Consider the following 23,736-nt stretch of genomic DNA (forward strand, 5'->3'; position numbering starts at 1 on the left):
TGATCCAATCCAATGTTCTTTTGGAAAAAGACAGATTATATTCCATTTCCAGAGCCCTCCAAATGTTTACAAATCTCATCAAAAGTATAAAAAATATTAACTTAAATGTTAAGTGCAAGTTATACATGCTTTAAAAAGGCAATAAAGATACAAATCCAAAATATTTCTCACAGTTACAGAAACACATACAATTTACCAAAATATACAAACACAGAATTACCAACTGAATATATGTGACAGATCTTTGTGTTGAGGTGAATGACCACCCTGGCTTCCACAAATACATAAGCAGTGGTGGAAGTCGTTCATCTTGACCCAGAGACAACACAAAGGGATACTACAAACACATTTGTTTTCAGGCCTTCTGGTCACCTTGACCCTGAGAAAACAAGTTTTTGATGATTTCACCATTCATTTCTTTATTAAAATCATGCCCTTGATACTTTAGTTGTGTATTTATTTTCTTGTTTCTTTTAAAGGCTGGAAGATTCTTTGTATATTTACAATGGAAATGGTCTTGATACCACATTTTTGGACTGAAGGAGGAAATCAAAGTGCCCAGAGGAAAACAACAAAAGCAAAGGGGAAACGTAGAAAGTGCCTAGAGCAGTAATCGGACCTGGAAGAATGAAACTTTTTCTTTCAATATACCTGTGTCACCTGAGGGAAAGACAGTATTTCATCGCCACTTTTCCTCCTCAGTGTGGAAATCTCTGCGAATCTCTTTAGGATAAATAATTCACGGACAGACAGCCCGAGACCGAGGCGACGGCCCTTCGGCTATTCTTCTCATGACAGTGTGACAAGGATGCGCAAGCTGTTGCCCAAAGTTGCCAGGGAGCCACTTTCTGCTCCTTCTCCATCTATTCTTGGTTTGACAGAAGGCTGAGAGGAGCAACAAATTATGACAGCGACAAAAACACACCTGAGAGAAACGGATCGGGTAACACTTGGCGCGTCCTGAACACAAATCACGCGAGCGGCTCTTTCATCAGTTTTGTTGTACGTTCGCATCATCTTTAATCAACAGAACCATTACTGGATAACCAAGTGCATCTTTTTAAAACCTCTATCTGTCTTCCTTCTCCCAGGGTGAGTTACAACGCAATCCATTACGGCACAAAAACAGCAAAGTAAACCCGACATTAATCAACAGGCGGCACATTTAGAACCCGGGATTAAAAACAGTCATACTGCGGCGGCATTCAAGCAATTCTAATGACGGTCTATTTCATTCTCCGGTTCATTAAGTGTTTATTTTTTAAACATCATATTTTTGTTTTATCAGTAGCTATTAAGTTTGATAGTCTTGGTAAATATGTAAACAAAGTTATTAAAAAAGATTGTTGCTTGGAAGTTACAGTTTTAATAGTTCCTCAAATGTACTTTAGGTACAGGGGTTTAAGTCCAGATCAGAAAATGTATACTAGGAAATCATTGTAAGAGTGTATACATCTACCAACGGCCGTGTTTCTTACTTTATAATATAATCAAATAAGAAGAAAAAAACGCAGAAAAAACACTATTAAAATAGGTTCCCTCACTTAAGGTCTTTTTTACAGGTTCTTCACCAGTAATGTTGCCACTGCAAAGGGATGGGTATTGATCATAAATGTTCTATATGGGTATTGATACCGATACTTGCAATTCAACACCTGTTCCTGAATGCTACTTGCTGGATTTCTTACAGAGAATACAAAATAACAGATTTCCAATGCAAATACACACTTGTTTAACAAGTGAAAATTCAGCGGATGTCCTCTGCCTTGGTTATTTATCAGTTTTCCTTGAGAAAAATCCACACATAAAATCCACACACAAATAAATGTTTGATTTCGCCTTGTTTGCACCAAAAGTCAGAGCATGTTTCGATACTTCAGTGCCCCAAAAGAACCAAAACCTAACACTAGAAACATCCTTAAAACACTACTAAGTCCCTTATAATAGCGGCCCCCAACCTTTTTTTTCTCGAAACAGAACTGTATAATAAATAAAAAATATATAACGGACCAACCTTAAGATAAAAAGAGCAGAACTAATAAAGCATGACCGGCGTTAAACCACAAACCCTAAGTGTATGAAAAATACATCAAACCATAATGCTGACTCAGCAGGAGCCCTAAGCAGGTTTCTCTGCAACCAAATTGCCCCATTTAGGGTTAGTTTTTACTCATTTTCACAGTTCACAGGCTTACTTTTTAAGACACCATGGCCAATAAGGTCTTGTTCCAATCTGGTCCAGGTTTCTAAATGAATACAACAGTAGTTAAATAAACATACTGTTTGTATAGTTTTAAGCAGTCTGGTAATAAATGCCTGGTGGCTGGGGATGACTGCTATAAAGCAATGTTCAAATAACTCATATCATCAAAATCTCTTGAAGGTTGGTCAATTTTGGCAATTCAATTTAATGTAAAAATAAAGTTAAAGCTGTTTTTGCAAGCGGTAACGGTGGCTGGGCACCAGATGGTATGAAGCCAAACACGATAGTGATGAAATCTTCTAAACATTACTCAAGGAAATAGTGAAATTAAAAAAGAACCCCTCTTATCATTGAGGCCCTTTATAACCAATCCTTAAAATGTCATTAAATAAACGTAAAACTATGAGTTGTACTGTTTAGAAAAACCCTAACCATAACATTAATGCACTCTTTATTAAGGACTTATTAATATAGAAAAACATGCTCTGTGTAATACTAATTGTATTCATGTTACCTATCATTAAATACGTAGAAAAGCTACGCTATGTTCACAGGGTTTCTCATGACTGTTTTCAATATTCTCAAGTACCAATTCTTTCCTGTCTCGCCTCAACCATGATCAAGTGTTCAAGATATGTTTAGCATTGACCTAAGCTTATGAATTGCCAAGCTAGTTAAGACATCAACCGACTGCATGATAATCTGCCTTGTACTGCCCATGAAAATGTGCCAAATCCAGTGGTATGAGTGTATATTTCCTCTGCGGTGCAAGATGTGAGAGGCTGACCTTCAACAACGTCAAAAGGTAAAAAGAAGCTGGAAGGTAGGTTGGTCCAAAATTAAGTGTCACGAAGACAACATTACCAGGAAAATCACCATTTTATTAATGGGCAGAAAATGCCAGACAACACTTACATAGTGACCTTTTTAAGGAGGGGAAAAAAAGGAGTGAGCTAAGGTTGTGAATAGTTTGTCCATTTTGCCAGAAAGATTTATTCTTTCTGAGCCGCTAATGTCAGAGGATATTCACAAACAGAACAACTCTAAGCAGTTGATGGACTGAATGCAGAGTGAGATGGAACACTTTTGTTTTCCACATCCATTAAGAAATTATAAAAAGCAAGGACAGAACACGCTGCAGACTATTTTCATTATGAGAACATTTTTGCATCTGTACAAATATTTTAGAATCTACTTTTAAACTAAACTATGCCGTTTTCTATTATATATATGTAGCCATAAAAAATGGTTGGAAAACTTAATATCTTAATTGGATTAAAATAATCACACTTTGTGCAACACACATTAACGTGAAGAAACAAGCTATGACAGATGGTTCCTTAGTGACGTCAAAGGCGTGTTAAGGTTACTTTAAGGGTCAACAGATGGTTCTCTTCAAGCGAAAAGCAGGTTCCAAACAAGCCGCTTTAAAAATGGCTCCTCTGCTGCATTTATGTGAACGCCAGGGAAGTTTAATAGACGAGGCACGTGCGTAGGAAGATGCTGGTTTCTGACTTCAATTAGGATGGGAAACAAACATCTGTGACATGCATGTGAAACCAGGTCTAATCGACAGATTTAATCAACTCCATCTCGAGATGAAGCTGTTGATGAAGGAGAACGATGGGTTCAGGGTCATGATAATCGATCTGGAAAAAAACAGCGCCACACTTCTGCACAACGTCCAATAAATCCGGACAAGTTGGCTTTTCACTTTTTGCTTCACTTCCCAAGTGTAGCCGACTCCTCCAGCTCAACTTATTTTGCTTAAGTCGAGGCCGACTGGGGAGTCGTTGATAATCAATAAGTAGATAACACCCACAGAAACTGAGACGGCGTCTGTTTGCAGTGCTGTTGGAAACAGAGCTCATATTTGAACCATTTATTTTACTGTTAATTATCATTTTAACGGATTTGAATTGATTTCTTTTGGCAACAAGGTTGTTATAAAGTCCAAACTCTTTCTCAGGCTAAACTGTTCTCCTCTTGTATTGACTGTTCATGCTGAGAAACAATATATAACTCAGAGACACGTGCCAATCGAAAACAAATGTTCAACAAAATCTAGCTCTTAGCTAGCTTCTTGGACATGTTTTACACTCTTACAAAAGTAAAGAAAGAGTACCTGTGTGAGTCAAACATTAACATGAAGGTAATAAAACATTCAGATGCACGAGAGCATCGACTACAAGAGGAAAGGGAAGACATTACTAACTTATATCGACTCTCATCTTCATGCTGGATATGAGTGCAGAACGTCACAGACCAGTGAGGCCAGAAGAACAAAAGCATCTGCAGAAACACTGATGGAATACCGAGGTCATGAAAGATGGTGTTTACGACTATATCTGATTATTATTTCTCTGCGCTTTTCAGATGTAAGAAGGCGTCGAGGAACTCTGAGGAACAACTTCACATCTTCTTAGTCTGTTTAGGAGAATCATCGACTATTTGTTTACACACACAAAAGACAAGTGACATAACCCTTCAATCTTCTTGCTAAGAAACATTTACACTGACTGTACTTAGCTCTAAACAGAACTGCGCTGAAGAATATGAGAAAGAAAACCATGGAAGAAAAAGTTCAAAAGCACCAACATTTTGAATTTATAATTGTATTTTCATATTTCTCTAATGATCATTGAGGTTTTCACAATTAGAGTTACACTGTGCTGCCACTGAAGAGAGCCTGAAATAACATTTTCAATCTGACGTAAGTAATTTTTATTTGTATAGCGCTTTTCTAGACCAGGGTCACAAAGCGCTTAAACAATCAAAACAATATTCAATAAAGTATATATTTTAAAGATCAATATAAAACTGATAACACACAGGAGTCAAGAAAAATCAAGAAAGCCAGAAAATCAAGGAAAAGACTGAACAAATAGAAACGACTTAACTACTTCACTAAGACATATAGTAGAAACGGTTACTTAAAGAAAAGAAAAAAGAAAAATATACAATGGTGGTATGAGATTATTTTTGATTTAATGGCTGAAGAATTGTTCAAAAACAATCTATGAGCAAGTTTTTTCTATCCAAGATGATTTTCATTCACTTTTTTTTTTACTAAGAATCAGAATTTGTTTAGATCATAAGACAGACATCTCACAATCCCAACTCGTTTTGTTAATAATAAAGCTTTGCAGTTACACTTTCCCAACACTTTAGTTGGCAGGGAAAGGGTCCCTTTAAGAATATTCAAATATAAATAAATATTACATTTGTTTTTTTTCTGAACACACAGCTGTTATGTTATGGCCTTCTTTTGGACTTGGAACAGGACTATTTAAAGTAATGGCTGCCATCAATACCCGACAATATCCGGCCTCCCTCATGACATCTGGACCATTTAGCGCTGTCTGAACACATCTGACTCATAAGTCGTTGCATCGGAGTCTTAAGTTTATGCTCATAATAAAAAGTAATATTTTAATTTGCAACAAAGTTACAAATGTCACAGTTACTTCCTGACGGATCGCCGAATTAAAACGAATTTGACGCCGACTTCTTCTGACGATACTTTCGTTTGATCTATTTCCGCCATCACCTTCAGTGCTGTCGGGGTAAGTGAAGACAATAACATCAAACTGCGCTTAATGCGGCGGAGGAGAATCTATTTAACCGAGAACAAATTTGGGTAATGAGGTGAGAGAGGGAACACCGACTCTTACGTCGATGATGGATCGCAATCAATGAGCTTGCGGTTTAGCAATGAAGCCTTCACTTACGAGTGTTTATCACACTGTCATCCAGTGTTGCTGAATAAATGAAGTGTCTCAAAGTTTGGTTTCCAATGAGCTCAGGTTTGTTCCCCATTGATCCAGCAGTGATGGACGACGGAAGCTACTCTCGTTGAAGGCCAAAAAATAAATATCCAGGCCACTCGTATTAACCTCAGAGACTACATTTCCTTTGTTGATGCCCCTGGACACTGTGATTTGTGAGGCTAATGCGAACACTTTTAAACTACCAAACTTTGATTATTTTTTCATTTAAAATGTAGCTTTCGGCCGACTGGAAGATCATCGCTATTCATAGTCATTAGTGATCTAGTAACAGTCCGCAATTTTTCATTTTATAGTTGTATAATAATGTCTGATTTGTATGATGAAGCGGCATCCTGGGGCCAAAAAAAGAAAACGCTATAATACACAAACAAATACACCAGTGGTACCAATTGTGAATGAACCTGAGTCGTACACACAGGTTAAGATGCAATAGAGTACAGAACAATTATGATTAAAGGAAGGGAAATGCAATCAATTCCAATATTTCCTTCAATGAAAATTAAATATCTGATTGTTCATTCTTTTATTAAAACCATTTGTTGTTTACGACTTTGTGAATGAAAATATTTTTTAACTATTTCAAACCAAAATGATCAATTTAAAGGTAAAACATAAGGTGGAAAAGTTCAGGCCAGGCATGTCAAAGAGGCCAGGAGGCACAATCCATAGCTAGAAAAATACTCAGAGGGAGCAGACCTCCAACGAACAGCTCATTGTCACCCATCATTATTTACTTATTGTCAAACATATATATTACATAAGTTAATTCTTAACAAAATATTTTTTTAGTTGAAGTGTTTCGGGAACACATCTGCAAGATCAGATCGCATAATACTCATCAGATGCAGAAATTAAACTTCAAAAACAAATTAATTCACTCAAGATTGTTCAGCCAGTTAAATTATTTTCCAATCGGTTATTTCCAGGGTCAGTGAAATTTTCTTTCAAAGCGTTGTATTAAAGTTCAAAATTAAAGCGTTCCCAAAGTGAAACCATGGCATCAGCAACATATTTTGCAGGGCATGTTTATACTGCTTTTTGTTGATAGTATATCAAATAAAACCTGTTTATATTACATTAATTTGAAGTATAGTTGCGTGAAACTGAAATGATGTCATCAGAAGGCGAAACGTTAACAGTTCCTTCGAATTCTGTATTTCTACCCAGAGAGAATGACCTACATGGTAGGGGCAATTGGATGACTTAAACATAATTTTAGATATAAATAATTTGTTGTGCCAAATTAAAACACTTCCTAAAAGCATAACTGATAAGAAATTGTTTATTATCATAATACATGTGCATTCAGCTGTGTAGCTTCAAATCTTTTTGTTTTTTCATCTTGACACCTCTAATGTAGAACAAGATGGTCTATCTAGAATAGATCTATCTTAATATACCAATCAACTCCTTCCTTTGACATCAGTTTCACTCTCATTGAAAGTCTTTGCCACATCGTTTACATCAGGAATCTCTGTTTCTCAGCTCATCGTTGACACCCAACATCAACACAAAACTACTTTGATTTGAGCCAACCATCCAGTGGGCCGCACAAAATGTTAGCTTGTCTCTCCTGTTCTGATCGACCCATACAGTTCCATATTGTTCCACTGCATTCCATCACATGATGTCCATGAAGCTCTGACCTTTACAGCCACTCCACCCACTCTATTTACGTGTAGGGCAACCTAAAGTGCATGAGGAGTTAAAAGAGGTTGAGGCGTAGCTGCATACAGAAGGTCGAAGAACGGAGTAGTACAAAGGAATTAGTGTGAGTGGAAGGACGTCTGCAGGAACTTTGAACGTTGACTACATTACCAGAGGTAATAAATGTGCAGTATGTGACCAGCATGATCATGAATAGCTCCGTGTGACGGCAGCGCTGGTCGGAGCATTATTTGAATGTGAACATGTCTGTGTTATTGTCACTCAGACATACTTGAATTTTACGGGTCTTTCAAATTATTATTCATTTGCATCAGAGACGTCAATCAATGTAAACATGTAATTCTGTATGTGTTGTTTTGAATATGTTGTTGGCAGCAGGGGGTTTAACCCACATCTTGAAATGAAATGATCAAAAAGTCTTTTTAATTAATCAATTATGAGATTCATTCATTTTGGTGGTATTTTCGGAATCCAATCTGGATTAAAGATTTTCCAGGAATTGCCATTAACTTGTATGGCTCTTCTTAAAGCTTGTTTGACTTCTTAAAGAGTTAAGGGTGTTCTTTTTAGTCGTTTCCTTGTTAGAGATGGAGGATGTATGCGCTCGCTGAGTGCTTTTCTAGTCCAACATTGTTGCTAAAGCTTTGCCAATTCCGTTATGGAGGGACGATAACACTCTCCTTTCTTGGTAACGGTTTTCAAATTCTTGACTCATGTAAGTAGTGCTTGTAAAGATTGATTGATGTGAGCTGCTTAGTGGAGGTCTGCACTCCCAGAGTGCTCTTCGAGTGTTATGAATTAGCCTAACACGTTTCTCTTGTCGCACTAAATTAGACAAAAACTGATTTTTTTTGGCGTTAGATGACCAGATAGATATTGATACAAGTGTGTTGTTTAACTTCCTTATCTTTCCATCAGAACATTCCAACTTATCCTTTAAATAACAAATGGTCACCTCGGGATTGATGCGTAAAGGGAAAACTATTGTTTTAGAACTAAAATCATAACAAAACTCAAAAATCGTGCACGTGATACAACTTGTGTAACTATAGATATCGAGGTCAGAAGAACAGAAGGTGTATGCCTGCATGGAGATGAATTATGAGTGGATATAAATATTCAGAAAAATGACCTGCATCGTAAATTACCAAAGCTGCGCTAATGGCTGCATTAAGATGTGAGGTGATTCTGGGAGTTAGGAGTCACTCACGGTGCTGAAATTGCGCGGCCCACACAGTTCCCCCTGATAGCGACAGTACAAGAGCATCTCCTCCAGCTGGTGTCCCAGCCGATCCAGGAGCTGCCTCATGCTCGGCTGGGACTCCCGAGGAGGAGGCAGAAAGTGGTTAAAGTCCAAAATCCGGGACAGGGGAGGCCACGGGGGCTCGCCGTCCGCGTCGTCCCCCCCGCGCACGGAGAGGAGCGCGTCCCGGGCGGCGGGAGACACCTGCCAGTTCCTCCCCAGGAGCCCCAACCATCTCCCCGCGCTGAATATATCCGTCTTCTTCATGCGCCTGGGCAGCAGGAGGTTCTGGTTGCAGATGGTGACCGCGGGGAAAACCAGCCTCTTGGCGTAGACCATGTGCGCTTTGGTGTAGACGGGCGAGGAGAGCAGGTAGCGCACCCGGTTGGAGGACCAGGTGAAGAGGAGCGCCAGGGCGGCCAGGAACGCCAGCAGCCACGCCACCCTCCGCGGGTAGGATCCGCTCAGGAAGATGTGCTTGAGCCCGTGGAAGGTGGTGTGTCTCAGGAACAGCTTCCCGGCTTCGGAGAGCGACCCGGGTCTCGGTTTGGATCCAGATGTGTCGCAGTGGCACATCTTGACTGGGACGCGACGGCGCGCCGTCAGTGCGGACGCGCGGAGTGAGTCCAGAGGACCATATGCGCTCTCTGATGGTTCTGATCGAGCGAGGGAGAGAGAGGGAGAGATGGAGAGAGAGAGACAGAGCGCTAGAATGAAAGACTGTGAGGAAAGAAAAAGAGAGGGAGGCGGTGGAGGAGGAGGAGAAGCGCTTCTGCTCACGCGCTGATAGAGGAGCGAGTCCTTTGGATGGAAAAGTTATTCTCCATGATTAAGGAACTAGTGTCCAGTAAAAAGAGACTTTTATTCAATCTTAACAACTCATCTTTTTTTTTTTACCCCCCCCCCCCAAAGTCCTAACTTGGCAGAGTCACTTCACCCCCTAAAGCACTATAGTGCCCCCATTATTCTGGAGTTATACACAGTTACACAAAAAAAAACACACACATACACACTCTGTCTCTCAACCACACACACACACACACACACACACACACACACACACACACACACACACACACACACACACACACACACACACACACACACACACACACACACACACACACACACACACACACACACACACACACACACACACACACACACTCCATCTTGGTTCTGTTTACTGGCTGAAATAATTGCCATCAGTGGCTGCAGACCATTTGTCTTTCTTTGAAAGCTTTTACGGGGTCATTCTTAACTGGTGACTGTTGCGTTTTTCTTCTCCTTTTTTTTTTCTCCACTTTTAAACGAATGAGTAAAACTGAATTTATAATTCAAGTATTCATGTATTAATAAAGCAAGGTTCAACACATAATAATTAAATTAAGTCCCACATAGAATTACGAACAACAACCTTATTTAGAACCAAATTTAAATTCATTTAATTATTCAATGTTTTCCCCTGATGTATGTTTCTTGTTTTTAAGTATAACTCCTTAAAAAAAAACAAAAAAAAACTCATAAGGCCAATTCCACATCAGTACATTCCACCTCATGAGGGTTATTACTTTATAATGAACTCCCCCTTCTGAAATCTCGGCGAATGATAGGTTACGAGAGCGGATTCCATTAGTAACAATGGCTTCACTCCTCCTACAGCCAGCAGTAAGTACGACCTGCTTTGTTTATACAGCAAGTCCCTTGGAGGAAGATACTTCGGGGATTGATAAACCTTGATGCTTGACCACTCACAGTAGAGTGGGTGTGGTTGTTGTAAACAAGATTACCTTACCACCCTTCAAATGTGTAGTTCAAAAAAGAAACTGATCAATTATTTCCTTTCTCTTTGAGATGTATTGTAAATTGACTTTTCAATTAATCCGTTGCTAGCTCAGCTAGTTGACAACAGCGCTAGCTGCAGTCACTTTTCCATAAAAATACTCTTTGACTATCTAAATCTCTTGAACAAGAGTTTTTGTATAATCTTTTAAAAACAAAAAGTATAATTGGCACTAGTGTTGTAGAATACCCTTAAATGTGTGTCCAAGTCGCCCAAGATGTATGCACTTGATTTCGTTGCTTTATTAATTAATAAAACATACATTTTTGTCTTTAAAGAATGACTTCTTATGTAAAACCCATGAACAACGCCAGTTCCACAGCAAAACATTACACATCATTATGGTTGAATGCTTACAAAGACATTGTTTTTTTAAATTACATCACAGCAAGTTCCACAAAAAAAATGTTGATTTACTCTGTTTGGCAGTTTTTTACGGTATGCTGTGAGATACATCACTTGATTTCAAACACACATCTTGTACACACTGCAGTAGTAAAACTACATACAAACCATGCATATACTGTAAATATAAACAAGCACAAACACACAAGTTCTACACTATAAACTTAATTATTAAACCATAAGGAAACACTGCCAAACATTAAATATAAACTTGCATCACATGTCAATTAACATGAATAATAAAGCTTATTTATGTGGGACAGAAAACACACACACAATGTATGAGCTGACCCACAAAGACGAGGGAGTAAGGACACAAACAAGAGTGTCAACACATATCAGATATTGCTCCATTAATCAACACACACACACACACATCCAAACACTGCCTAGAAGCTACTGCTGTACCGAGGAGTCTCTCACTGTTTCACCAGTTGAATATTAAATATTGCACATCAAAAGCCGAACGATCCTGCGGTGGGTGTTTAACATTTCGGGGACACACAAACATCCTGGCTGAGAATCCTCTGGAGTGTTCCAGTGGAAGATTTGAAACGGGAAGCGGAAAGGTCACGAGGCTGTCGATAAATTAATGCTAATCTCATCTGATCAGGATCTACTCCTGCCCGTCATTTGTGATTCAATGGATTTTCTGACCCTGCAGGGTCTCTCACTCGGAGTAAACATGTCAACATAAGGGTGTCGAGAGCAGCGTCGCTCTGGTCGTGTCATCACCGTCCTCCACGTCTGCAGGAAAAAAAGAAGGAAACTATCCTCTTCGTTTTTCTCGCTCGGAACTTTGGGTCGCTGCACTTTTTTCTGTCCATGCATGAGCAACTCACTGCCTAAGTGCAGGAAGACTTGAAAGGGAAGAACAAATCAAAGAGACAATTGTCACGTCTCGCAGAAGACGAGCAATTTGCAATGACGACAGCAATCAGCAGGTTGTAAACAAGAGAGAAATTAAGCGTGATCACCTGAGATGCTGACAGGAAAACACATCAGGAAGCTCTGCATGTTTCAATCAGAAACCACAAGAATTCTTATTTCACTCTATAACCTCGAAAACCTGTAGCTGAGATTTCATTTTTATTCAGACAGAGATTCAGCCGAAGAACGATCAAAGGACTTCTGTTTGCCGTTGAAAAATCTCAAAAAGTTTATTTAAAATGATCAAAACTGTACATTTAAATGGTATAAATTAACTTTCCACCACTACCATAAAATATGCTTTACAAAGAGTAATTACTTACTTAAATAATATCTTACATATTATTAAACTCTTATATTTTCTTTTTAATTGAAATTCACTCAAACCCTGCCAGAGCCAAGGTCTCAAGCCAGCATGTTGCCACTCAATTTGATTGGATATTTCCTCTTCTTGGTAGATCACATTACAAAAAACCCCAGAAATAAAACATGTTTCTTTCAACAATAATTTAAATTAAATTAAATATGAAACTGAATGTATTTACTAGCTTAGATTGTTCAGAATCAAAATTCTATAAATCTGTGATTAATTAATTATTAGTTTATTGATCCAATAGCTATTATTATAGATACAATTATAATGCCGTTTTAAAGGAATGTACTCTAGCTTTGTCATGGGTTGGTAAAGATGCTCTGAAAAATAACACCTCAGTTATAATAAATACATAAATAATACATGCTGAGAAGTAAACAGGTATTTTGATGTACACATTTTAAATAATATTGATCAAACTTGCCGTAATTAATAACAACAGACCTTCCTCTTGAATTAAGTGTTGTCAGATTTTATCAACCAATTTCTGTCTGCAACATGCCTGGTTCAAAGGTCGTCCGGTCTTGCTCTATATTTAGGTGACAGCGGTGGCTCAGGCACCCAGCTAGGTTCGTGACAAGGCCCCTGCAGTCACAACATCACACCTATTTGACGTAAAAAAAACAACTCTCTACTGTTAGCATGACATTCGCTCCAGCTGCTTGATGTTTTTGCTAAATATAAACGATTAACTTGTTGCAATGAAATGCTTTATTTACACACTTTCTGCCTGTTTTACGTTTAAATACATTTTAAAATGGCAGCAAGTAATTATAATATTGATATATATGATATGTTGGTGGTATTCAGAGTCTTTAACCCTTCTGTTATCTTAGGGTCAAGGTGACCCGAGGGCCAGAAAACAAGTATTATTGTTTTATCCCTTGTGTTGCTTTTGGGTAAAGATGAATAACACAAGGGTTAAATTACAGTTACAATTGTTTTCGGGCCTTTGGGTCACCTTGACCCTGAGATAACGGTAGGGTTAAAAGATTGACTTGTCTATTTGATAAAAGTAACCAAAAATAAATTTCAACAACTTCAATGTTGCTGTGGTGCCAAAATATTTGTCGACCCTGTTTATGGCTACAGGCTTGACAATTTGAGAACACAATTTTACCAAACACCCTGCGGTGATCCTGCAGCAACAGATGAGCTTACTGGAGATCTTTGGATCAATAATATTGGGTGTGAGTGAGCTGCTTGGCAGAGGTCGGTTCTGTCTTGTTAGTTTTTCTGGTTAATTAGCAACTTAGACCTTAAGAGGTAGCGTTTTTTTCGACTAGAAGAGCAGGAAGTGATTCACAAGATGAACACTAGTCAATATATATATATTTTTAACCAACAATAGAACCATCAAGGGACAAAAAACATTCAAAAGATGTGAAAAAAGAAGTTTGATAACTGACTATGAATCATTTCTTTCAAAGATTAAATTAAATGAATACAATAAATAAACTCAATTAAAGTTCTTAACATTATTTTTTACCTTAAAAGGAACATTGTTGAGGACAAAATGATAAAAATCCCCAGCGTTTATTCAATTGTTTTTCCTCTTTTCTAATCCATCAAGCCTTGAAAGCCGATGCCAAAAAGCCACACATTGATATGAACAGTTGGAAACTGAGTTTTGGGTACACTTTGAACTGGCGTATAATTCGGTTTCAAGCCTCAGAGGCTGCATAAAAAAGGACTTGGCAAGCCAGATATTTCCCTAAAACGTGCACCTGCTCTGAAACTACAGGATATGCTGAACTGTTGGCAAAGGCGTCGGCAAATCCAATTTCCTCAGTGGCCACGTAATAAACGGTGACTGCTGTGAGGGGCGGTCAAGCAAAAATGAAACTCTACCGTAACTTGTTTGATTTAAGTTCCTCTCGTATGAACTGTGCAGCAAACTTGAATGCCTCACGAGTGGACAAAACAATTATTTTCAATCAATTTCCGCTCCCAGGTGGCTGTCTGGGGGGAAGCCGCGGGGCAGCCCCAGGACGCACGGGGTTAAAACCTCTTTGCTGAATGGAGGATGGTGCATTTCTGCGGGGCTGTTAGAGGGGGAGTCATGGGAGACTAGGAGTTGTCATGGATGAACAAACATTTGGATTCATATAATTGAAGAAATTGTTGGATGTCCGGGAGAGGAAAAAAGAGAATTTTTTGGGAAGAGCTGTCAAGTGATTCAGAGACTCTTAAATTGATCATCATAAAACATGTTCTTACATGCACAGTTGATCTCTGAAATTAAACAGTCAATGTGATAAAACCTTCATGGATTCGTCATCACTGAACCTCGGAAGGGAGAGAACCTGACGCACAAGTTATTTTATATGCAAATAAATCCATATATTTCCTCAGATGAAACGCTTTACAAACATCCCTTAAAATGTGCGTCTTCCGGCAATAAAAAAAAGGTCATCGTGGGTAACTTTTAGCTTAATGATCGCACTGTGATTCACTTGATGAACACCATTTACATAAATTCGGAGTGACGGCTTCCATGCTAATGTGGAACTATGATTTCGGGGCTACATCTCTGGGTCTGAGCAGATCTGTGTGGTCGTATCTGGGGATTTGCAGCGAGCTAAGTGTATTTAATGTGGTCGCATGAAGATTGCTAATCAAATATGTCAAACTTAATCATCTCCTGACTCAGCAAATGGGACAAGCTGACCTACAACAGGACATTCCACTTGTTATGCAAAGACCAAAGAGGAGAAGACGAGAGTTGAACCGCAGCCATTTTACATGTTCTATCATTTAAGTCATTTTTGAAGTGAGTTCACCCAAAATTCTGACTCATCTTCTACTCACCCTCATATCGACTAAGGGTTGGGATTATTTTCAGAGTAATCTGTTCCTTTTTAGAGTTATAGGCAAAAATGAATGTTCATTTTAATGTAGCGACTGGAGCTCCGTTGTCTTTTTTCCAAAAAGACACTAAAACATCCAAATACTTCCATACTGCTCGTCTGAAACTTCCATCTTGTATTGAAACCTCAACATGAAGAATTATTCCAAAATAAAATCAAACAAATCTAGATTCTAAGCTTGTTTTTAGCAGAAGTTGCTAGGCTAGTTTCTAGGCGAGCTTAATCTGTGTCCAAAAAGACACACTTAAAAACATCCAAATACCTAAACGTTCTTCGTCTGTAATGTCCATGTTGTACTGAAGACATGAGGAATTGTTCCTGAAAAAAGTAAAAAGTCTATATTTTACGCTCATTTTCGCGATCGTTGCTAGGCTAGCATGCGCACTGACACTTCTAATCAGCTATTAACAAATTTATCGATAGACATATTCAAGTTTTTTCGTAACAATTTCTAATGTCGAGGCTTTCATACAAGATGGACGTTATAGACAATTACAAGGATTTATTTGGATTTTTTTCAAGTGGGTAGTTTTGGACAACGATGAAGATGAAGACAGTTGAGATCCATTAAAATTAATAACATTTTACTCTAAACTCTAAAATTCTATAAAGGAACATATTACTCTAAAAATGATCCCTTAGTCAACCTGAGGGTGAGTAGAAAATTCAGAGAACTCTCACTTTAAGACACGTATGAATTAAAAACCAACTCAAAATCCATACTTCAATTTGGTCCATGATTGTTTTTCCTCCCTCTATGACCTCTGTAACTTCAGCGCACAGCACACACGACGCTCATGTTCTTGATTAAGTTTTAAACGGGCGAGTTCTGAGCACGAGCAGCTGTAGATGGTGGAGAACATTTTGGAGCGTGATGAATGGTTTCCTCCTCATAAAGCAACAACAGTAATGAGTTGGAGGCTTGTTTGGTGATTAGGATTCATCTTTGACTGCAGATCATTAATCTAGTCAAATTACAAACACTTCAGACAACAATAAAAGTCGCAGATTAACTGGTGAATTAGATGTGATTTAGAATCGTATGAGTCATTCAGAGTAAATGGATGTCACCACTCACAGAGTTCTCTGTAGGTAACTGAAATGACTGCAGGTGACTGAAACTAGCACTCAGAGAGTGCATACCTCCTCTAAGGATCTCACAGAAACTGACATTTTGTTGTTTTATTTTATTATTTCTCTTTCCCCAAAATGATATGCAATACATTTTAAAAATGAAAATCAAGGAGTGGATACAAAATTAAATAATATAACATAAAATAACAAGTTTAGCCTTTTATAATAAAAAATATGGCTTTTTTCATTACCTATTTTTGGTTTCTTTTTGTGTCATATTAAGGAGGCCCCTGAAGAAATTGAAAAAAACCAAACACTTTTTGTGAGCAATTCAATGGTGCCATGTTTCATACAAATGTCTCAATTTACACAAATACAAGCCATACTGTATATACTTGAAGTCAGGAACTTTAGAATCGCTAGTGCATTATGGGGTGTAGTGTAAAAACTGAATATCATAATAGTTGCATGGAAGTTGATTTATTTTAGGGATTGGATTGTTTGCTCTGTGAGGGAACGACGAAAACTGTCGGGACTCACCACAACACAACACCATCATATGTAATAACTGCTATATTATTGCATTTCTAGCAAATTCATCCACAAATTTGTTGGTTGAATGTTTTCAAGTACTTCAGACAAGGTTATAAACGACTGCAGTAAAGAGGTTCGGTGACCTTATCTCTTGTTCAACCCATTCAGGAGACTCTAAATGATCCAGAAGTTGCGAGCGTTTGTTTTCGTGTGTTTGCTTTGATGGACTCTTGACCTTTGGAGGGATGGATAGAATTTGCACCAGCATCTGTCTTCTCGCAGACTAATGGTCCTGAATTTGTAATGCTGAAGCCAACTATTTCCATGCAGCCAATTAAAAGAAAAGTTACCAAAATACGGTTAAAAAAAGGCAGAGTTTACACTCGACATTTCATGAACTGGAAGGATGTAGCCACACGTTTCACCCTCTTCCCTATCCTCCGTCGTTCTGTTCATCATGACACACATCATAACGTTCCTACGGGGAGCGATCAATCCCTCCCCTTAGGAGGTTACTCATCTTTTATGAGGAGGTGTCGGATGGAACAGTTGCTTGAGTGTCACGACGAAACCCCAGCGAGTTAAAAAGCATCATGTATTCACAGGTTGTTCCTCCACGAGCCTTCGAGCACACAGCCAAGTGCGAACCAGAGAAGCCATGATGTGCGAAGGTGAGAGAGAGAATTGCACTCGGATCAGGAAGAAAAGACCGAATCCGCTTTCATCTGTGGTAAACAGAATATAGAAGACGACACTGCCACTTCTCTATGTATAATTTATATTCTATAAACATGAGAATTCATCCGGGAATCGTGCATCCTGACACTTCTGGCATTTAACAACTTCTATTGGAACTCTGGTTTTTCCGAGCCGGCTCATCAGCGCCGAGACGTATCAAAAGAGAACGCTTGCGAAAAGCTAATCCATCTGGGTTAAGGGATAATGATGCGCTCGAATGACAGGGAAAGACAATTCCAGTGCGAGTACGACAACAATGGAATAACAAAAGGATGATGCTCTGAAACGGCAGTTATGGATCTTTAAAAAAGATGATTACGATGGTGAGGATATTTGTTTTAGTGTAATATGCTAATTCTATTATTGGGTGAAATAAGACTTTTGAACCATCAGTGATTATCAGGCACTTTATTGCATGATAGATGTTTGCATAATTATGAATTTACAGTGTTGGTCTTCTTCTTCTGTCACTGTTGCTTTAAAATGTTTTATTATTGTCAATTTGTTTAAAGGGATTTTAAGACCATAGAAGAAGAAACCTCAGAAGAGGCTAAGTTAAGGATTTTTCCCTGAGCCAACAAGTTTTTTTATTCATGGGATTTGTCTTATCGATTTCAGTGTTTTGTTGCATTAAATCAAGCTGACTGTCGGTATAGGGAAGATATTTTGAAAAGACCCCATTTTTAGAAAAGGAGTACATTACATCTTACTAAATAAATCTTGAGAAAAACAATAATACACATAGTCAAGAAAAAAATCAATTGTTCATGTACTGAATTTTATATTCAGTTTTCAACGTTAATATTCTTAACAGAACCTCTCGCCCAGAGACCCAGAATGCATCACCAGTGATATCTGCAATTCAAAAGTATAGCGGTCGGTGAAAGGTTGTTCTTCTTTAACAAATCTTACACTGATGACTGAATACTGTGACATTTTTGACCGCAAAAGTTTTGCTCTGTTTATTTCAGTTATTTTCTTAGTTATAAAATGTTTTGCATTATTTTAGTAATATATATAACTACTACAAGAGTCATTCATTCAGAAGACGTCTACCACGTTTAAAGTCATTTGCACAAAAATTGTGGTTTAAATATTTGTTTTACAGGCACACTTTAAAACTGTATATTTTGGTCATAATGAGGATGATGATGACTAAGAAAATAAACAATTTAACCCGAAAATTATTTTACCCGATTCCTTGATAAACCCCCCAAAAAAACATACTTTTAAAAAGTTAAGTTCAAGTCACAACTTATTGACTGCTTCTCAGTAGTCTACAGGCGGTTCTGAGTCGACGTGCAGCAGCACACTGGCAGACTTTCTTCAGAGGAGACGTCCTCTGTCTCTGCCTTTGATTCTAGCAGACATGGGAACAGTCACGCAGAGACGAGTCTTCACTCAATGAGAGAGACAACTCACAGCATCTTGCTATGTTCAGGACAGCGTGTAAATATGGAACAAATCATTCACCAATTTGTCACTAAACACCTCTTTTACAGAAAAAAAGAAAAAACTGGTGGAGGAAGAAGAGATTGGGGAAGAAGGGCAGGATTAAGAATAAGAAGGCAAGGAAGCAGTAGAGAAAGAACAAGAAAAAGAACAAGAAAACCAAGACGAACAATAAAAAGAACAAGAAGAACAGGCAGAACAAGAAGAAACAGAAAAAAAGAACAAGAATGAAAAGAAGAAAGAAAAGAACGAGAACAACAAGAACAAGCAGAACAGCAAGAAATAGAACAAGAACAAGAAGTACAAGAACGGAAGGAACGAGAAGAACAAGAAGAAAAAGAAGAACAAGAAGAACAAGAAGAACAAGAAGAACAAGAAAAACAAGAAGAACAAGAAGCACAAGAAAAACAAGTAGAACAAGAAGAAGAACATGAATAAACAAAAAAATAAGTGCAACAAGGAGAGCAAGTAGAGCAAGAAGAACAAGAATGGAAGGAACAAGAATGGAAGGAACAAGAAGAACAAGAAGAACAAGAAGAACAAGAATGGGAGGAACAGGCACAACAAGAAGAGCAAGAAGAGCAAGAGGAGCAAGAAGAACAAGAAGAACAAGAAGAAGAACATGAATAAACAAAATAATAAATACAAGAAGAAGAACGGGAAGAAGAACAATAAGAAGATCAATAAGAACAAGAAGAACAAGATGAACAAGATGAACAAGACGAAGAAGAAGAAGGAGGGGAAGAAGAAGAAGACTGTACAGAAGTATTTGAATAACTCTGAAGTGAAAGAAGGGGCGGTAAAATGAGAGTCCACAAGAGGGTGTTTAAGCTGAGTATTGATTTTGCAATATTGTTTTCACTTCAGCAGCATTGTTGTGTTCACTCCCTGCCAGCATTTCTATTAATAAAAAAAAAAGCTGTTAGAAGATGTTAGAAATGGCTAATAAATCAACTCCAGTTAATAATGTCCGACAACGACGAATTACTTCTCTCCACGAAATGAAAGGTCTTTTTTTTCCCAGAGTGACATTCGTGTAAGCATTTGCACAAATCTCCAACAGAGAATATTAGCTTCATCGTTGCTGGAAGCTCACGTCTTTAAGTACTTTGAAAGCTCCTGTAAATAAGCTCAAGTTTGCTCAGTTCACTGGTGAAGCAGCGACGACTTGACGATGACTCGAGAGCTTCTTGACGTCACTCGCTCGAGTGTGTGTGTGTTGGGCCCGATTCACATGCACGACCACACGCTTCTTCACGGTTCAAACTTTTGGGTTTTTCCTCAGAGTTCACAGAGTACACGATTACGGCGAAACTTTTGTTAATTTGGAAAGTCTGGGAGAACAAATATGAACAGACAGCAGCAAAGTGCCAGAAGGTAGGTCTGGCAGTCGGTGCACATCGACGAGACAGCTCGTGTTCACACCTTCTGTCTCTGCGGCACGGCAACAGTTGTTTCTCCGTCAGTGACGCTAAGCGACTTAACCTTATCCAGATTACAAGACCTGCGTTTATCTGGCTCGCATCGCATCTGTTAACGGGAACGTCATTTATCCCATGGTATTGAACGCACCAGAGCTACTCCAATGATCACAGCGCAGATGTTTATTTGGGGTGTTTTTAAGTACTTTATTACTCTTTTGTTACACTTTTCCATGGTGTTGTAATAAACAATATTTTTTTCAAAGATATCTCTATGTAAGTACAGCCTTAGGTACTCAAACAAAAGGTGTCTTAATCTTTTTTCACGACTGTAACATTTCCCATTGATTTTGATGCCTGTTTTGATAATACATCGTCTTCATTCTGAAATGCCACTAGATGGCACTCTCAGTTTAAAATGATGTCAGGTTTCATTAAATTAGATCAGAAGCAACAACTATAAAGCAGAGAGTGTGACATCTAGTGGCCTTTCAAAATAAAGACACTGTATCATGATACCTCGTCAACCCATCACTACTTTTTAGCGAAGGATTAGCCAAATACACAAGGAGATCACAGAGTCAACGGGATTGCTTAGCATTTATCGAAGAGGTGACATTTCTAAGAACAGATCAATCATATAACATCATACATCATCATCATATATATCAATCATAATAAATGTGTTTGAGGTTTCCCTTGTGTTGTCTCTGGCTCAAGGTGACAACACAAGGGATACCATAAACACATTTGTTTTCAGGCCTTCGTGTCGCCTCGACCCTGACCTAACACAAGGGTTAGGCAACGTCAAATCTTAGTTATTGAAATCATTACAATCCTTTTACACACAGAGAGTGGGCTGTCAATACGAGGTGACGTTATTTTAAATCAAAGGGCAATTTCAATTTACGTCATAAAACTAGATGTAGAACCCGGAAGTATGTGCTTGTTCTCTCCCCAGAGAAGTAAGATAACATTATTTTTGGCGAAAAGATTCTCTAGCACATTCCTGATTGGTGGGTTCTTTTCGCTGATTCCTTAGATTTCTAGTCAGAAGTCAAGCTTACATGTATATACCATTTTATGGAGCAGAAACGCTCAATATAATCCCCAACATAATCCCTCCTGTGGGGGTTAATCGCAACCCGCTATTTTATAATGATTAAATTACTTATATTAAGATATAGTATCGTCACCTTGTTAACTATTACAGGTTCATTGGATTGAACAAATATGATTAGATAAGAAAAAATGCTCATAAAAGATTTATTCAAGAGCAAACATTTTAATCCGTACGAGGGCGAAGTCCATTATAACTCAATCATGGCTTTGCTCCTCCTGCGGCCAGCTGTAATCAGTCCCCACTTTATGTTTATACAACAAGTCCCAAGTTGAAGCTGGAGACTTCCGGAATTTGATGACTCTTGGTGACAAACCTCAATGTTTGACCAATCACAGCAGAGTGGGTGTGGTTATAGTTAGATTTCATCTCTAGAAAAGTGTTTCCAGTGGGCGGGAACAAGACACATACAGTACTGATGAGTACAATAGAGGTCAAAGATCAATTTAAGACACACTTAAATCAACACATTAGCTGCTCTTTAACGTTTGTTTTGCCAGTCTGTGAAAATATTCCTGTCATCAATTGGTCCTGGGTGCAAAAAAATGTTGGGGAATCCTTTTATCTATTATAGTATTTTGGTGTATGAGTGCATAACCGGGGCGCGTTTATGCTAAATATACGAAAAAAGTGGCATTACTATACTCCATACATGTTGTAAGCAGGTCAAGCAACAGATTATCTGTTGTATTATCTATACTAATATTCTGCTGACTGTGCAAAACGTATACCAATTCCAACTAGGTCTACAGACTGTACAAGAAACTGCCTTCCCCACACGTCCACATTTTTATTATCGTGTGATCAATGAAGAACTTGCACAGCGGTCTTCTGGGATGGAATGACTTGCAACAGCATTCACTTGATGATCAGGAGGCAGGGTTTGTGCAGAGTTTTGAGTCTCTGGGCACTTCATCAAACTGTCATCCTGGTTCTGAGTCAGGTTGGAGCAGCGATGACTGACCCTCGACAAGGGAAGTCACGCCGCCTACTTCACCGTTCAGCACCACCCAGTCTTTCCTCGCCTCCTCAGGGACCCTTCGTTTGTCCTCCAAAAAAAAAAAAAAAGATAAAAGGGAATAGATTTCTGCTCCCTGTGATATCCAACCCTCCTCTCACACCGTTTCCACTCCGGTCTGTGATTCTCTACCAGTCTTTCTGAAGCCGCTTCCTCCTCGTCTCCCACCGGGACTCTTGGCAACCATAGCAGAGAAGATGACAAGAGACAGCGAGACACGGAGAGCGAGAAAAAAAGGCACTTTCGGAAAGCATCGGAGGGTAATGGCAGGCGACTATTTGGAGAAACTATTTGCAGGATAATTGTGGAAGCAGTAACCGTCATCGGGGCCACTTGTGAATTATCCTCTCAATCTTCAGTCGCTGTTAAGCAGCAGCCGCATTTAAGTACGGCTGCCAGGACAAACATAAGAGACGTGGCTGAGTGAAAGTGTCTCAGGGGGGTTGAATGGAAACTCTGCCTGAATGAGGCTTCGGCGTTTTGAAGAAGAAATGTATAAGCACTTGTCCTTGGTCTATTTACACGAGATACATAATTGTTAGTTCTCTGAAAGCACAACTTGTGTTCTGTATTTAAAAACTAGAACCATGAAAATGTATATCCCGGTACAAACTGGAAAAATGGATGAACAGCATAGCAAAAAAAGGAATATCTTAATACATTACTTACTATACAACACTGAGGCAGCGCGTACTTTTGCCTCAAGAAAAAAAGACTCAAAAAAGAGGCGCCCTCATTCGGACTAGAACTGAACCACTCGGCCCTGGGTGACGTTACCTCTGGTGCCCTGTATATTAATATATCAACCTTAAAACAACAACAGATTAACAATATTATCACTTTTGTCAACACTGTATGGATGAACAGCATATTTTCATTTATTTTTGCTAATTAGTAAAAGCGACCCGTGAACAATGGAACTTCAAAGCCATACAAGTTAATGGTTCGGGGATTCAGATTAAACATTTAAATGTTTATCCACATTTCTTGAACATTTTACACAAGTATGTCCAAAGTTTATTTTGTAAGAGACAGAAGGAAGTAGTGACGGGC

At 38.6% G+C, this 23,736-nt stretch overlaps 1 protein-coding gene across 2 annotated transcripts in view; it reads right to left on the bottom strand.

Moving 5' to 3' along the window:
• asic1b (acid sensing ion channel subunit 1b) overlaps positions 1–23,736 on the bottom strand; it is a 199,569-nt gene that overhangs the window by 32,217 nt on the left and 143,616 nt on the right. The window contains exon 1 of one of the 2 annotated variants that reach the window (XM_087801463.1): positions 8,873–9,527. The exons of the other annotated variant lie outside the window; for it this stretch is intronic. Coding sequence (XP_087657589.1) covers positions 8,873–9,481 — 609 coding nt within the window. The 5' untranslated portion in view covers positions 9,482–9,527. Of the gene's footprint in view, positions 1–8,872; positions 9,528–23,736 lie in introns of those variants that run through there. 2 annotated transcript variants of the gene reach the window in all.

Source organism: Callionymus lyra, chromosome 10 (assembly GCF_982586985.1).
Source record: "Callionymus lyra chromosome 10, fCalLyr1.hap1.1, whole genome shotgun sequence".
Classification (NCBI taxonomy): Eukaryota; Metazoa; Chordata; class Actinopteri; order Syngnathiformes; family Callionymidae; genus Callionymus; species Callionymus lyra.